The following is a 16,766-nucleotide window of genomic DNA, read 5'->3' on the forward strand; positions in this document are numbered from 1 at the left end:
CATTAAGGGAAGGGAAGCAAAAGTAATATAAAAACAGGGAGGGGGACAAAACGTAAGAGACTCTTAAGCATAGAGAACAGAGGGTTGCTGGAGGGGTTGTGGGTGGGGGGATGGGCTAAATGGGTAAGGGGCATTAAGAAATCTACTCCTGAAATCATTGTTGCACCATATGCTAACTAACTTGGATGTAAATTAAACAATCAATAAATAAAAAATAAAATAAAATAAATTCAAGGAATACCACACAGCAAAGCTGCCAAACACACATTTACCAATTTCAAACAGTTTGAAAACCTAATTTTTTTTTGGCCCAAATATAGGCTAATGTAATGCTAAAAATGTAATTTTAAAAAGACACAGGGGCACCTTGGGCGGCTCAGTCAATTAAGCGTCCGACTTCGGCTCAGGTCATGATGTTGCGGACTGTTGAGTTCAAGCCCCACGTCAGGCTCTGTGCTGACAGCTCAGAGCCTGGAGCCTGTTTCAGATTCCGTGTCTCCCTCTCTCTCTGACCTTCCCCCATTCATGCTCTCTCTCTGTCAAAAATAAATAAACATTAAAAAAAAAAAAGTTAAAAAAAAAAAAAAAGGTAAAAAGACACAGTGTAGGGGGAGGTGCCTGGGTGGCTCAGTAGGTTAAGCGTCCAACTTCGGCTCAGGTCATGTTCTCACGGTTCATGGGTTCAAGCCCGCATTGGGCTCTGTGCTGACAGTTCGGAGCCTGGTGCCTGCTTGGGATTCTGTGTCTCCCTCTCCCTCTGCTCCTCCCCAACTCCCACACACGCGCACTCTCTCTCCCAAAAACAAAGTTAAAAAAAAAAGTATTGGTTGGCCAACCTAAAAAGTAATAATCCTCGTATCTATTTGAGGTTTCATTTCAAAAACTTTGAAAAGAAAAACAGATGGCAGTTTGATTCATCTGAAGTGACGTTTTCATTCATATTATGCACGTGAGGGCTTCCTGAGCATGTGCTGGGGTGGAGCCAGGGGCCCACGCTATTGCTAAAGGAGGCAGAGAGCCTGGGTGAGGGGCCTCTGATGGGAGACACTGAGCTCGTGAAAGAGGACACCGGATTCTGTCATCACCCGCAGACCCACAGCTTTCCTACAAAGGGTCACATGAAGTCACTGTCCAGCTGTTCAGAATGGCAGCCAGCAGGACCTTAGGTCTCAAGTGCTAAAAATGAGTCAAAATACTGGTTTTGCGTTACAAAACACTGCATCACAAATGCATCTCGTAAGGTAGGAACTTTGGGGGTGGGGGGCGGGGATAACTTAACTCTCACATGGGTTCCTGGCAGGGTGTGATTTGACGAGTGAAGTACCTGCTACAGAAACAGGACCTGAGGGCCAGGTCTGTGCTGTCAAGCCTCATGGTTTTGGTTTTTATTAAACACCATGAGGGAGTTGGGGCAGGGGGAGGGGTGGAGAAGCCCTAAACAAGGGACTAGGAACCACCCCCCTGGAAGACCGATGGGAGCACCCCTCCCCATTAGCTCCATCACTGCCCCAGACCTGAGAGGTGTCCGAGCGAGCCGTCACAGGAAAGCCTTACTCTCCCTCAAGGGCACGAGTCTGGAAGGAGCAGGGGCGGCAAAAGCCATGGTCCTTCACTCGCAGGCATTTCCAGACACGCGGCCAACAAGGAAAGCGTGCCTGTCCCCTACGACACACGCCCTGCCGGTTGCCCAGCATGTCCAGCCGGGACCCCAGGTTTCTAGCCAGAACCCCGTGTATCCGGCCAGGACCCCATTTGTCCAGCCAGGACCCCAGAGTGCCGCAGCAGCCGTGCGGACTCAGGAGCAGAAAGAACGGAGCCAGGAGGTGCCAGGAGCCAGAGCACGGGCGAGTCGTCTGCCCCTCTGCCCTGTCCCTTCCCCATGCCCGGGAGCGCTCCCACCACCCAGTAACACGGACACACACGCACAGATGAAGCAATCCAGGGGGTGTTCAGCCTCTATTTCCTTCTGGTTGGTGAGGAAGTAAATTCTTTGTTACAAGTGGGGTTGTTTCCAGTTTCAAAAGTCCCTCTCCAGGTCAAGGCCCCGCCGCCCCCACCGGGCCGCCTGGTGCGCTGATAAGACAGACTGAGGACCACACCCCACAGACACAGCTGGACCCAAAGACGTTATGGGAAGCGGTGAAGGACACATCACAACAGATTCCGCGTGTGCGATTCCATCAAGCAAACCCACACAGGAAGCAAAGGAACGACTACCAGGAGTCTCAGGACGGGAGGCTCGGGCTCTGTGGGTTTCTGTCTAGGGGACAAAGGTTCTACATTAGGTGGTGGTGCTGGCCCCACGACCCTGTGAATATGCTACACACCAGCCAACCGTGCGTTTTCAATGGGTGAATTGGTGATTGTACTACATGTGAATTTCACCTGTCAAAAATGGTTTAAAAATTTAGACTTGAGGGGCACCTGGGTGGCTCAGTCAGTTGAGCGTCCGACTTCGGCTCAGGTCAGGATCTCGCAGCCTGTGAGTTCAAGTCCCGCGTCGGGCTCTGTGCTGACAGCTGAGAGCCTGGAACCTGCTTCGGATTCTGTCTCCCTCTCTCTCTGCCCCTCCCCTGCTCGTGCTGCCTCTCACTGTCTCTCTCTCAAAAGTAAATAAATGAACACTGGAAAATTAAAACAAAACTTAGACTTGAGGGGCGCCTGGGTGGCTCAGTAGGTTGGGCGTCCGACTTTGGCTCAGGTCACGATCTGACGATCCGTGAGCTGGAGCCTCCCACCCGGCTTGCTGCTGACAGTAGGGAGCCCGCTTCAGATCCTCTGTCTCCCTCCCTCTCTGCCCCTCCCCCACTCGAGGGCACTCACCCTCTCGCTCTCTGCCTCAAAGATGAATAACCATTAAAAAAAGAATAAATCTTTGAAAACAAAAAAAGAGAAAATCTCTCTCCACATGGACACCTGCTCATTAAGAAAAGGATGTCAAAGGCGTCACAGAGCCTACAAGCACTGGAACGAGTTCCAGTTCCGCAAGTGCTGCCTCCAGGCCTCTCCCAGCAAATCACTCCAGAACACGCACTCCGGGCAGCGAAAACCTCCGGAAAGGGAATCCCCTCCAAAACTCTGCACAACGAGGACTCTGCACAGACAGCGAAGAGAGGGAAGCCCTTCCGCCAGGCTTCACGCAGGGCATCCGGCTCAGCAGGCAGCGCTCTTTATCCATTCTAGAACTCCACGTGCTAGGAGCGTCACAGGTCTCGAGTGTCCCCAGGGATGACAGGCTCCCGCGCAGGCAGCGTGCTGGCGCCCAGACACTGCGGTCCTGGCAGCCCCCGCCCGTGCCCCTCCACCTGTGGCTGCTCGAGCCTCCCTGAGCCTCCTCTCTCGAACCAGAAAGGGGAGGGTGACAACCACAATCGGAACGAAACCTAACCCAGCGGCCGAGGTGGGGAGTAGAGGAGACGCCTGCAGCTCTCAGAAAGCCACGGCCCACGGGAAGCACAGTTCTCAGGTAGGAAAGGAGAGCCCCGAATCCCGCCCCCTCTCAGATCCACGCCTTGGCACCCCGCCAGCTGCCGGGACCCAGAGACACCCACACAATGTGCCAAACGGCCCCCACGAACAGCTTGAGAACACAGACCGTTAAAGCTGCACTTGAGAAGCTGTTAGAGAGCCGTGGGCACATGGTGGTGAGGGGACAGGGGACTGAGCGGGGGGCTGTCCTCAGGGTGTCCAGCGCACACAGAGCCAGGGGCGTGCTGGGGAGGGCACGTGGCAGTGCCAGAGCTACAGACTGGACACTGGAGGCCCTGGAGCGCACGCCACCACCACCCGGTTCAGCCCTGAGACACACGGAGGCCGCCCACACGGAGGGCAGGTCACAGCCCCCGTGCGATCTCGCGGAACAGCCGCCTCGCTTCGTCTTACTGTGCTTTACAAATGCTGTGAGATTTTAGAAACCAGGGTTTGTGGCCGCCCTGCCGTCACACAAGTCCACTGGCGCCATGGCCCACACCCTTTGTGCACTTCGTGTCTGTGTCCCGTTTGGTGCTTCTCGTTAGGAGCACATTTGTCGTGGTGACCCGTGCCCAGCGATCTCTGTGTCACGTAAACTCGTGCACGAGGGGGCAGTGGGGTCTGAGAGGACGGCCTGTGGCTCCGAAAGCTCTCCTGGGGGTGCGCCGCTGTCAGACAGCGTCGCCTGCTGCAGAGGAGCCATCGGCGAGGGAACGAGCCTGAAGCAAACTTCCCGGCTGTCGTCTGGCAACAATTTGCCACAGCCGCCCGGGCTTTCGGCAGCCCCCACCCTAACCGGTTGGCAGCCCCCAGGTCAAGGCCAAAAGATTACGACCTGCCGAAAGCTCAGATGATGGTTAGCGTTTTGGGGTAATAAAATATGGTTTGTTTGTTTTTTTTATGTTTATTTATTTTTGAGAGAGAGAGAGGGCGCACACGTGAGCAGGGGAAGTGCAGAGAGAGGGGGGACAGAGGATCCCAACGGGCTCTGCGATGACAGCAGTGAGCCCGACGTGGGGCTCGGACTCACAAACTGTGAGTTCGTGACCCGAGCCAAAGTCAGATGTTCAGCCAACTGGGCCACCCAGATGCCCCAATGAAGTATTTTTCAATTAAAGTTTTGAAAGACGCTGTGTTTTAGACACGACGGCACGGCACGCTGAACAGACTGCAGTGTACCCAGAACTTCAGCACGCGCTGGGAAACCAAAACATGCGTTTGACTCGTGTCACGGCACCATCTGCTTGACTGCGGTGGCCTGGCACTGAACGTGCAAGACCTCCGAAGAGGGCTGCTCTGAGGGCAGGAGGGGCCTGGAGGCCGCACAGCAGGGCAGTGAACATGCGGACGCAGTGATGAGCGCCACAAGGCTCCCCCACTCCCCAGAGCACGAAGGGCTGGGATTTCAGCTCACTGGCAGCGGGCCGGGGCCGCACACAGAGAACCTGACAGAGACGGGCTTCGCACAGGCTGGGGTGACCACGTTTGAGACCCGGGGGTTTCAAACGCACAGCCATTCTCCCAGTCAAGGTAACACAAGTTTTGAAGCGTGTGGGGTGGAGTCTCCACGTGTTTACACTGCACGACGCAGCAACCAAGCTGAAACCTGTTTCAGGAGGAGACTGAATCTCCCAGTCATTCGGGGCCGAGGGGACAAACACCCGAAGCAGGTGTCATCTTACAGAGCAGGAACTCTGGACTGCACTCCGTGAAAGGGCAAGAACCCGCAGTGGACAGTCTTCCATAAATGTCAGTCAGACCTGACCCCTAAGAACCGCTCTGGTGCATCTGGGTGCTGCATCGTGGGCCCACTGGACAGAGCGGGGGTCGTCTCCAGGGAAAAACGTCCTCCGGGGTCTTTGGCTTTTTCATATGCGATGACCAGCACACGGCGGAAACTTCCCAAACGTGTGAAAAGACAGACATTACACCAAAAAAAGACAACAGCTGCAAACCCACAGATGATACAAATGTTGGACATGAGGACCTTAAGACGCCATGATTACAACCCGTAATTAGGGAACAAAAAAAATCAACCAATCAAAACTGATCCAGAAGTGACAGATTTAACAGATCGGGACATCAAAATACTCATTATAACTGCATCCCACGCGTGCAGGCAGGTGGAGGCGTGGGAAACACACACACACACACACACACACACACACACACACACACCAGAGGAAACCGCAGTGATCACGCCCGGGACGGACGGTTTGCTAGATGGGAGCAGCAGCAGACCAGACGTCACACAAGCCAGGACAAACAGGCCGCAAGAAACAGCAACGCAGACTCCTCAAAATGAGGCACAGAAAGAAAACACCGAAATACGACAAACGGGGCATCAGGAAGCTGTGGGACTTCAGGCAGCCAAACACACGTGTGACTGGAGTCCCTGAGCGATCAAAAACAAACAACAACAACAAAATCCCAAACCAAAAAAGAAAAAGGTACTGAACGGCTGGCATGTGCAGAATTCTACAGAATTCTAGAAATGGTTCTGGGAGACTTCCCAGCCTCCTCCCCAGGACCGTGAATGGGAGGAGGACGCACACCCGTGGATCTGTCCCCTCACGTGGCAAAGGGATTTTGCAGGTGTGATGAAGGTTACTAATCAACTGACCTTAAAATCGGGAGATGACCTTGGACTAGCCGGGCAGGCCGGGAGGGCACACTCCTGCGGGCCTCCAGGGAAGAGCAGCGGACGGCCCTGCCGTGACCTGCCGCCGGGCCGGGGCCGGGACACTCGGTGCTGCCGACGCCTCACGCCACGGAGAACATCAGAGCCCCAACCGACCCTGCCGTGGCCCAGACAGACCCTAGACCCCTGAGCACAGGACTACGAGGCAACGCCTGAGCCGGGTCTCATGGCCGCCACGTCCGCAAACACCTGTTACGGCAGCAACGTAAAACAAACACGATGGCCAAAAATTGACACAACTCGCAGACCCGAGAAGCTCAACCACCGCCAAACGCAGGACACAAGGAAGACTACCCGAGTCAAAGTCAAGCCGCTAAAAGCCAGCGGTAAGACAAGACCGGAAAGGCAGTCAGCAGGAAAGTCACACTGTGAATGGAGGAGCCCACGAGGGCCACAGGGGCTTCCTGCCAGAAACACCCCGAGGCGGGGGACGGTGGAGCTGACCGGTCAACCCAGAATTCTTTCTACCGTGAAGACACCCTTCCAAGTGAAGACAGCGCCCTCAGACGCGGCAAGGCCGCCCCGCGCCGAGAGACACGACTCAAGGAGCCCTCCAGGCGGCAGGATGGGGCAGACGGGACCCGAGTCCACCCGACGGGACCCGAGAACGAGTGCCGAGTGGAGGAGGAAAACGGGGTCTCCAGCTCCCCTTAGGGAAGCACCCGACTCCTCCACGTGCAACAGGACATTTCTCGATAAAAACAGCTTTTATGGCTTTCACAAGGAAAAGGATTTCTAAACAGACGACCCTTTTGTCAAAGGCCGGCGCCCCGAGGAGGGCCTAATCACTGAGCACACAGTTCCACTCGACTCCTGGTGATGTAGCCGTCGTCTTGTCTTGGGAAACAGAAACGGTCTCTGCTGCAGGGCTTTGATTTGGCGAGAACCCGGTCCCGTGAATATTCCGTCTCCTTTCGGTTAGAAGCCCGAGCAGCTGAATACCGAGCCCCGAAGCCCTGAAGACGGGGCGCTGTTACCCACAAGGTGGGTCCCAAACAAGCTCAGAGGAGAAGCGGCCGAGGGGACCGCGGAGTCCAACACGGGTCCACGCCCACGCCGCGCCGCACGATTCCTTGGGTACCGTGGTGTTTTTACCTTATAAAACACGTCAGGCACGTACTGCTCGCTGCTGGACTCCTTGGCGTAGCCGAGCTCAGGGGCGTCTTTGCAGGGCAGCAGACACTCGTCACGGACCAGCGCCATGCACTGATTGGACACCTGGTACCCTTCAAAGTGGACCTGGTTGTCGGGACCACCTGCAAGAGAGAGTCCTTCGATGAGCATCCACGAGGGAGATTCGAACCCAGTCCGTATCTGTCACTCTTCACTCCGGACCAACAGAACAAATCAACTGCAAAGAGTCCGTCTCAGGTAAGAATTCAAAAACGTGCCACCGCAACTTTACAAGTGGCTGGAGCGCACGGCAGCGAACACAGGGCACGAAGACGCCGCGCAGCTGTTCAAGTGGTTCCCACCAAGGACACACTCTCTCAGAATCAGAAAACAGGACTGGTAAACGTTCTCCGATCCTGGGGTGCCTAGGCGTCTGACCAGCTCAGGTCATGATCTCACGGCTCGTGAGCCCCACATCACGCTCTGTGCTGACGGCTCAGAGCCTGGAGCCCACTTCAGATTCTGTCTCTCTCTCTTTCTCTCTCTCTCTCTCTGCCCCTCCCCCACTCACACTCGCTCTCTCCTTCAAAAATAAACAAACATTAAAAAAAAAAAAAAAAAAATCCTCCAATCCCACCCCAGACTATGTGTGCTGTCACCCAGCACCGGGGCTCTTAGCTGTCAGGAACACCAGAGCCCTGCCTCCAGCACGCTTGCGTTCTTGAGTGAGCGGAGGGGGATGGAGACGGACGGGACAAGCGGTGAAGACAACACAGCGTCTGTACCGTGGTCTCTACCCTACAGACACCCGCACGGCCACGCACTGTCCTCTAGCGCCACACTCGGGAGGCGAGGACGCTGCCACAGAGCCAGGGCCAGCACGTAGGGGGCCTCAGCCCGGGCCACTGGCTTCACTGTGCCATGTGTGGCCCTGCGTGCCTCTCCCCACTCCTCTCTCCATCATCGCTTCATGAAACCTCCAGCAAGTCTTAAAATTAGGGACAAGGATAGTGCAAAAGCCACTGAGAGGGAACCATCCAGCGAAGTGGAACCGAGCGGCAACCTGGCTGAGAGGAGACCCTGGAGAGAAGGACGGGCACCACGTCAAAGGCGGGCCCCGAGCCTCTGGCTGAGGGAAGACCAGGCCGTGCACTTGGCCGACTTCCACCGCCACAAAGACACGCGCCTCCATAATCGGGTGACGTTCTGACAACTCTAATGTCCATTATCGTCGGCAGCTTTGGAAAATTTAAAAAAAACAAAAAATTCTCGATATCTCTACTTTAGTCTCTCTGACAAAAACAAAGTTAAGTTCCTCGTCGGGGAAATGTTTTTCCATCTGGCTTTCAAACATTTATCAGAAACCAGACCTGATGACCAAACAATCAGAAAGTGTGAAGGACAGGGGCAGAACCAGCCTGGAGAGGACAAGCCGGGGGCCTGCCGTGTTCCACTTTGCACACCAGAGGACGGCAGCAGCCGGCTTCCCAAAGCAGAGTTGAACGGGCTCCAGGGGCCCACCGGCAAGCAAGCCTAGCATCTCTCCGGCCCTGACGCACCCTGGGGAGAGCTGGCCACAACCGCTCACTGAGGTCGAGGCGGCAGATGCAAAGCCCTTCACCCTCCGGTGTGTTCGGGGTCAGGCACACCACCCTCGCCCCAAAGAGGAGCGCGCTGGCTTAGAAGGAGCAGAGGGGAAGGTGGGGAAGGAGCGCGGTGAGGCCGCCCTCAGTGGGTGCCTCTGGCTATCATTTTACTTCGGGCGTTGTAAACCCACCCTGGCTTTTGGATGGATCATTAAAATAGGATGGGTTGTTGGAAAAAAAACCTGGCCTTTGAGGACCAGCGAAAAACAGAAAACAGGATTTGTAAAATGGAAGGCTATTTATTTATTTATTATTATTTTTTTTTTTCCAACGTTTATTTATTTTTGGGACTGAGAGAGACAGAGCATGAACGGGGGAGGGGCAGAGAGAGAGGGAGACACAGAATCGGAAACAGGCTCCAGGTTCTGAGCCATGAGCCCAGAGCCTGACGCGGGGCTCGAACTCCCGGACCGCGAGATCGTGACCTGGCTGAAGTCGGACGCTTAACCGACTGCGCCACCCAGGCGCCCCAATGGAAGGCTATTTAAAACAAAGCAGTATTCATCCACATGGACGGCCTCCAAAGGTACATTCGATGAGAAGACCCGCACGCTCGTTTCCACGCGGAGGAGCGAGACGCTGAGCTCTGGTGGGTCTCTCTAGGCTCGCGGGAGGCCTGATCCCGGCTGAGCTGAGGGGATTGTGGGACGAGCTCTCTCACTCCCCTCCCTAGTCAACCTGCCAAGGGAACCCGCGCGCAGGAGGAAAGGGCCCGTGGCGGAAGAACTCTGCGCCTGGGCCTTGGCCTCGGGAAGGGACTCTCACAGCCCCGAGGTGTGGGCGGCCAGCCCTCCAAGACACACAGAAGCTAGCATTAGAGCAGAGAGCTTCAACTCGGGCTCAACGAAGCCTTCTCCTTCCAGCAGACCCTTCGTGTTCACAGGAGCAAACCCCACACGTGATCGTTACTCCCTTCCTCCAAACGTCTGGAGCTACAGTTGTTCTTGGCGGGGAGGGGCGAGGGGGAGCTCAGAGCTTCAGCAGCAGCTCGAGGGGCAGCTGCGGGCATGGGGCCTGCAGGGGCACCCGAAAGCCGGGATGTAGCAGTCTCCTGGGAGACGGCCACAGACACACGGGCCCGCTCCTTTCCATCCCACCGGGGCCTCGGGCATGCGGCGTGGGGAGTGCAGCCCTAACAGCTCCACGGGGCAGCGACACGCCCCCGGTGAGGAACCACTGATGCAGGGGGACGGCACGCTTTATTTTCACTGGGAGCGGGACGAGGTGCAATGCTTCAGACGGCCCCCCAGCCCCCCGCCCTGCCCCGGCTCCCCTGCTCGGCGTCCAGTCTGAGCTGCTCTCCTCCTGCTCGGCACCCACCGTTGACAGCCTGTGGCCAAGCCGCCTTCCTGGAAGGACCCTACGCTGGGGAACCGTTTACTGTAACCCCACTCGACGCTCTCATCCACTCCCTTAAGTACCTGGCCCAACAACAGGTTAGGAAAATAAATCCAACTCAGCTAATTCACACTAGCATGTGAAAGCTGCTGCCATTGCCTCTCACTCCTCAAAAGAACATTCGTTTCAAAGAAGTGACTACTAATCCCAATGGACCTCAAGCTGATGCATCTTAAAAACTCAGGCAGTGTTTTTCATCACGGTTCCCGTGACAGCGTAGCAGCCTCAACTTGGATTAGCAGGGGATCTAGTTGCTTACGGGCTCGGGCTATTTGCACACTGGTGTGACCTGAGGGTGCTTCTTCCTACAAGACTAGGGGAAGGATGGCTGTGAGAGCAGAAACCAGATCTTCACGGGGTCCGGGTTAGACTGGACCAAAGTGACCAAACAGATCATGTCTGCAGGAGTTGGTTCTCAAGTTTAAAGTTCCTACTCGTTTTAAACTGCACGGTCCTAGGGCTGGCTCTTCCTACGACAGCGTCCGTCAAGGATGTTATGGGAGATGTGGTGGCACTTTTTTTTTTTTTCAACGTTTATTTATTTTTTTGGGGGGACAGAGAGAGACAGAGCATGAACGGGGGAGGGGCAGAGAGAGAATGAGACAGAATCGGGAACAGGCTCCAGGCTCTGAGCCATCAGCCCAGAGCCTGACGCGGCGCTTGAACTCACGGACCGCGAGATCGTGACCTGGCTGAAGTCCGAAGCCCAACCGACTGTGCCACCCAGGCGCCCCATGGTGGCACTTTTTTATGGGGCCCCAATTTTTCTGGTCACTATCTACTTGTGACGCAAGTAGGACATATATAACCTCTCACACACACACACGTGCACGGAAATGGTATCTTGAATGACTCCTATTCACGACGTCAAAAATAAATAACAAACAGTAAGTCTTCTCCTGCACGGCCAGAGTCACTCTTGGTTCCTGGAAGGGGCAAAGGCAGCCCTGAGCAGAGACCCAGAACCAAGTGAACCTGACCTCGGAACAGGAGCAGATGAGGGAAGAGCCACGCGGAGGCCCCAGTTTCAGTGGCTCTATGGGCGATGCAGGTAAGTTCTAGATTTCTACCACAAGACAAAAAGAGGAATCTGCATCTCACAGGCACAGTAGTAACTAAGTTGAGAATGAAAAGCCACCAAAAGAAGAACAAAACACATACCTGTAGCCACCGCGGTAACGAACTTGGATCCAAAATGTCCATCTGGAGAGAGTCGACATATGTTGGGATGCTTATTTTGGAAGTCTCCTGCCGTGATACATTCTTCCGAACTCAGGAAATAGGTGTCCTAAGAAAAGAGAAGCGGCACGTGGAGTTGTACGGCATCTATTTCTTCTTTAGAAAACATTAAGAACTGAACTCTGTCAACGGCTACACGACGTCAACACCCCCAGTCCCTAGCTGTCACGGGCTCCTTTCCCACCGCAAGTAACTATGAAGGCCAGAAGCATCAAGCATCCGCCCTACAGGCTCACCTTCCGAGAGCACTGGCAGGTGAAGGCCAGGGGTTTTGCTCTAGAAGACACATCGACAGACCCATCCGTAATTTATCGATTTTCCCCACTGTGTGGAAAATCATTTGGCCTAGGAGCCAGGATGAGCTGTGCGTGGCCAGCCCGCGGGCTCGTGACCAAGCTGCGGGCTCCCATCCCACCTCACCTTATTCCGACTGTATCGCACTGTACCCTTCCGGGTGTCTTCTGAGACCAGGTCTGTAAATATCCAGCCAACCTGCAGGAAAAAGGAAAGTATCTTCCGAGCCTCTTCCTGAAAACGGGTGGTGAATGTTTTCTGGCCTCCGCCCGGAGAACTTAAGAACAATGTTCTCAGTAAGAGACTCTCTCACGAGCCAGCTCCTCAACTCAGCTACCATGACTTCCAAACTCCACTCAGTTGCAAACGGCCACACTCCCCTGGTACTGCTGGGCTGCAGGTGACGGTGAGCGGGCAGGGCTCACCTATTGTTAGAAGCCCCGTGGCACCAAGTCGGTACCCGGCCCCGTGCCGGGTGTGGGGGGAGACCGCCGGCAAGAACAAGATTAACAGAACGCTTACACTCCAACCAGGAAGGCACACAATGAGCAAGCAACTAGAGACAATGCTGTTTAAGAGGCTACGGCTTTCTCTGTGAGACAAGAAAACGGACTCCATAGAGAAGGCACTTAAAATAAGGAGCACTCGGGGCGCCTGGGTGGCGCAGTCGGTTGAGCCTCCGACTTCAGCCAGGTCACGATCTCGCGGTCCGTGAGTTCGAGCCCCGCGTCGGGCTCTGGGCTGATGGCTCGGAGCCTGGAGCCTGTTTCTGATTCTGTGTCTCCCTCTCTCTCTGCCCCTCCCCCGTTCATGCTCTGTCTCTCTCTGTCCCAAAAATAAATAAACGTTGAAAAAAAAAAAATAAAAAATAAGGAGCACTACGACGGAGACCTTGCCCAGCTGCTCCTTTGCATTCCGCTGCAGTGCTAAAGAAACCGTCTGGGGGGTACAAGGAGTGAGAGTCCTGTCACTAGGGCACCCACACGCCAGTCCCGGACGGTTGCCTGTCTGTGCGCTCCGTGATCCCTGATCCTCTTGTACCCATGAACCTCACAGCCGGTTGCCCCTCCTGAACCAGAACCGGGCTGGGGATGGAAACCAAGTACACATCCTCTGGAGAAGCGATGCAGTGCCCAAGACCCTCTCCGGCACAACCCTGACACAGAACTCTTCAAATCCCTCTCCCGCACACAAGACCAGGCAAATGTGAACTTCATTTTCTTCAAAAATACCCAAGCAAACGGGGTGCCTGGTGGCTCAGTCGGTTGAACGTCCAACTTTGGCTCGGGTCGTGATTTCAGTTTGTGAGTTCAGCTGTGTGCTAACAGCTCAGAGCCTGGAGCCTGTTTCGGATTCTGTGTCTCCCTCTCTCTCTGCCCCTCCCTCTGTCTCTCTCTCAAAAATGAATAAGAATTATGGGGCGCCTGGGTGGCTCAGTCAGTTGGGTGTCCAACTTCGGCTCAGGTCATGATCTTGCGGTCCATGAGTTCGAGCCCAGCGTCGGGCTCTGTGCTGACAGCTCAGAGCCTGGAGCCTGTTTCAGATTCTGTGTCTCCCTCTCTCTCTGACCTTCCCCCATTCATGCTCTGTCTCTCTCTGTCTCAAAAATAAATAAACGTTAAAAAAAAAAAAAAAAAAGAGTACGAATTAAAAAAAAATTTTAAAAAGAAGTTATACCAGTTTCTCTTTTGAACAAGAGAAACTTCAAGAATTTAAACCAAAATATGGCCCTAAATCAAGATGCCGATTCCTTGCTAGAAACAATAGGACGTTTTCTGAAAGCTTTTGTGAAAATGACTTTGCTTTGTAACATTCCTAGGTTTTAAATACATTCCTTATTTTGCACTGTTTATCTTCTGTAGAGAGTTAATTTTTCCATGTTCATAAGTTGATTAAGAAATTAAGGATAGGGGCACCTGGGTGGCTCAGTTGGCTGAGCATCCGACTCTTGATTTTGGCTCAGGTCACGATCCCAGGGTCATGGGATCAAGTCCTGCAACAGGCTCCACGCTGGCCACAGGGGCCTGCTTGGGATATTCTCCCTCTCTTTCTCTCTCTCACCTTATGCCCCTTCCCTGCTCACACATGTGCTCGCACTCTAAAATAAAAAATTTAAAAAAATAAAAATAAAAATTTTAAATTAAAAAACAAATAATAAAGGATTAGGGAGCCTGGGTGGCTCAGTCGGCTAAGCGTCTGACTCTTGATTTCAGCTCAGGTCATGATCTCACAGTTTGTGGGATCAAGCCCCACTTGGATTCTTCTGTCTGTCTGTCTGTCTCTCTCTCTCTCTTTCTGCCTCTCCCCAGCTCGTGCACTCTCTCGCCTACTCTCTCAAAAATAAGTAAACTTAATAGAAAAAACAGACTCAAAATGAAAGTTCTCTGTTTTCTAACTGCCCGGTAAAATTAGGAAACCTCACGTGCTCAGACACCTAAATCAGAAATAGGAAGTCCAATGATGACGGAAGAAGGAGCACCGGAGGCTGCAAGCACCTGAGACGGAAACAGAACCCCACACACAGGCCTCTGTCACCGGCTCACACCAGGAGCCCGGGCCGCAGCGGGCGGGACACACAGCCCGGCATCGAGGCCCCTTCCCGGACAAAAGAGGGGGTCTGGCTCCCGCCATTTCATTCCTCCATTCTCTGAGCTGTCCTCAGGAAGAGGGGCCGGCAGATTTAAACACGAGCCCCAGAATGGGGAGTCGTCTGTTTTCATTTTACTTTAGATCAGAGAAACATTCTCATTTTATTTCAAATCAGAGGAACAGAGAGGCAGTGGCACCCAGTAAACACACTGGGCCTGCACCTGACCTTGAGTAGCTGGGAGCTCAGTCCCAGACAGGACCTGGCCGTGCCACCCACCCGGAGGTCCCCAACAGACAGCTCCGACCCCCCCATCAAAAGCCAGCAGAGGGGCGCCTGGGTGGCGCAGTCGGTTAAGCGTCCGACTTCAGCCAGGTCACGATCTCGCGGTCCGTGAGTTCGAGTCCCGCGTCGGGCTCTGGGCTGATGGCTCAGAGCCTGGAGCCTGTTTCCGATTCTGTGTCTCCCTCTCTCTCTGCCCCTCCCCCGTTCATGCTCTGTCTCTCTCTGTCTCAAAAATAAATAAACGTTAAAAAAAAAAAAAAATTTAAAAAAAAAAAAAAAAAAAAAAAAGCCAGCAGAATGTTCCGTACCTTCCTCAGGCCAAGCTTGGCAGCAATCTCATCCACCACCTCAGCTTTCGGGTCTTCCAGAAGCTCCAGGCTATTCTGTGTGCCAATCTGTTGGGGCAGTAAAAGGAGGAGACCCAACTCAGAGGAGCCCACAGCCACCCGGCTCCAATTCAGGAGTCCCAAGGGCAGCTAAACGCAGCCCAGGGGCTTGGCCTCCTCAGGCCGTATGGTGCTCTGCAATCCAGGCTGAGAGGGCAAGGTGGTTCCCACCACAGTCCCTCGCCGAGCGTGTGGCTGCTCTCAGGGAGGAGAAAGGCTCTCTACACATTTTTCTGCTGGGTTCCTTCACTGAGGAAAGTCCGTTTCAAAACTCCCTTGGGTAAACAGTTGCCTTCCAAACGGGTTTGGCCGGGTTAGGCAAGATTATTTGAGCTCTAAGGTAACACATTTCCAGAAAACCTAAGGTAACGTGTCTCCAGAAAACAGGCGAGGAAAACGTGTGTGCCGTTTCGCACACAGTGCTACACTTCACAGGACCAAGTGAGCAATGACAGACGTGCACACCCTAAGGAAAGGACAAGGCCACCTGCTGGTGGGTGGGCGAGAACCTGGCTCGGGGCGGCAGGTGGGCTCAGACTCTGGCTGGCTCACACACAACCTATGCCGGCCACAAAAGCCCAACTCCCTGCCGTGGACAGAGCCTGCACTGACACGCAGCTCAAGGATCATTAGTAAGTACCGTACCCGGCAGAAACCCCAGCCACAGGCACAGAAAAGTGAAGGCCGCCCCAGACCCAGTTATACTGATTGGGCACGTCCTTGTAAATTAGTCAAATTCTGGCAAAACAACAAAAGAACTTTCTGTCGCTGAGTATTAGCACACGGAGATCACCTACACCTCCGGAGCACAGGTCACACCACAGACTCCGGACAAATCTGAGGATCTGGTTTCAAGACCTGTCACGGCATGGGCTTCCGCTTCTAATGAAGCGGATGCTATTGGAGGTCAATGGCTTCAACCTCCAGGACGATGCTGTTAGGAGTCTGTCTGGACGACAGAGGTTTGTTTCCGTTTTTAATTCAATCGGCTCCCAAGAGACCTGCTGAAAACTCCGCACGAGACAGACCCTGTACGAAACCCACGGCGAACGTACCACGCTTCCAGAAGCGGCCCCCTCGTTACGGAGCACACTTAGCGCCCTACCGGTTGGGCAATCCGGGGATCCCGGCTCTCAGGCAGAGCCTCTGTCGCCACCTAGCGACCCCCGTCCAAGGAGCCACCACAGTAGGTCCACTCAGACACCTCCTCTGCAGCTCAGTAAATACAGAAATGGACAAAGGGGTGTAGACGACATTCAGAACCTGCATAGATACAGCCGGGGAGACAACGGCACGTGTGCAAGGGCCACACACCCGCACACCAGTCAGGAGCGACGGGGCCCGCGGTTTCAGACCTTTCCTTAAGAAGTCGGTGGGTCTCGGGCTCTGTGCTGACAGCTCAGAGCCTGGATGGAGCCTGCTTCAGACTGTGTCTCCCTCTCTCTCTGCCCCTTCCCTACTCATACTCTGTCTCTGTCTCAAAAACAAATAAACGTTAAAAGTAACATTAATAATCATAAAAAAAGAAGTCGGTGGGTCACGGACTGCGTAAAGAACACAGTGCAAGGCGACAAGGGTGAGCATGCTAGGCATACACCCAAAGGATAGTATGAATATCTGTCTATTCGCTTGTATTTTAAAAACTC

At 54.2% G+C, this 16,766-nt stretch overlaps 1 protein-coding gene across 2 annotated transcripts in view; it reads right to left on the reverse strand.

Moving 5' to 3' along the window:
- Window positions 1-16,766, reverse strand: part of NPLOC4 (NPL4 homolog, ubiquitin recognition factor) — a 61,371-nt gene that overhangs the window by 19,673 nt on the left and 24,932 nt on the right. For both annotated transcript variants that reach the window (XM_045489863.1, XM_045489864.1), the window contains exons 9-12: window positions 15,043-15,129; window positions 11,989-12,060; window positions 11,491-11,617; window positions 7,268-7,428 (exon numbers count right to left, since the gene is read on the reverse strand). In XM_045489863.1, the coding sequence (XP_045345819.1) occupies window positions 7,268-7,428; window positions 11,491-11,617; window positions 11,989-12,060; window positions 15,043-15,129 (447 nt within the window). The remainder of the gene's footprint in view (window positions 1-7,267; window positions 7,429-11,490; window positions 11,618-11,988; window positions 12,061-15,042; window positions 15,130-16,766) is intronic.

The sequence above is a fragment of the Leopardus geoffroyi genome, chromosome E1 (genome assembly GCF_018350155.1).
Source record: "Leopardus geoffroyi isolate Oge1 chromosome E1, O.geoffroyi_Oge1_pat1.0, whole genome shotgun sequence".
NCBI classification, from domain to species: Eukaryota; Metazoa; Chordata; class Mammalia; order Carnivora; family Felidae; genus Leopardus; species Leopardus geoffroyi.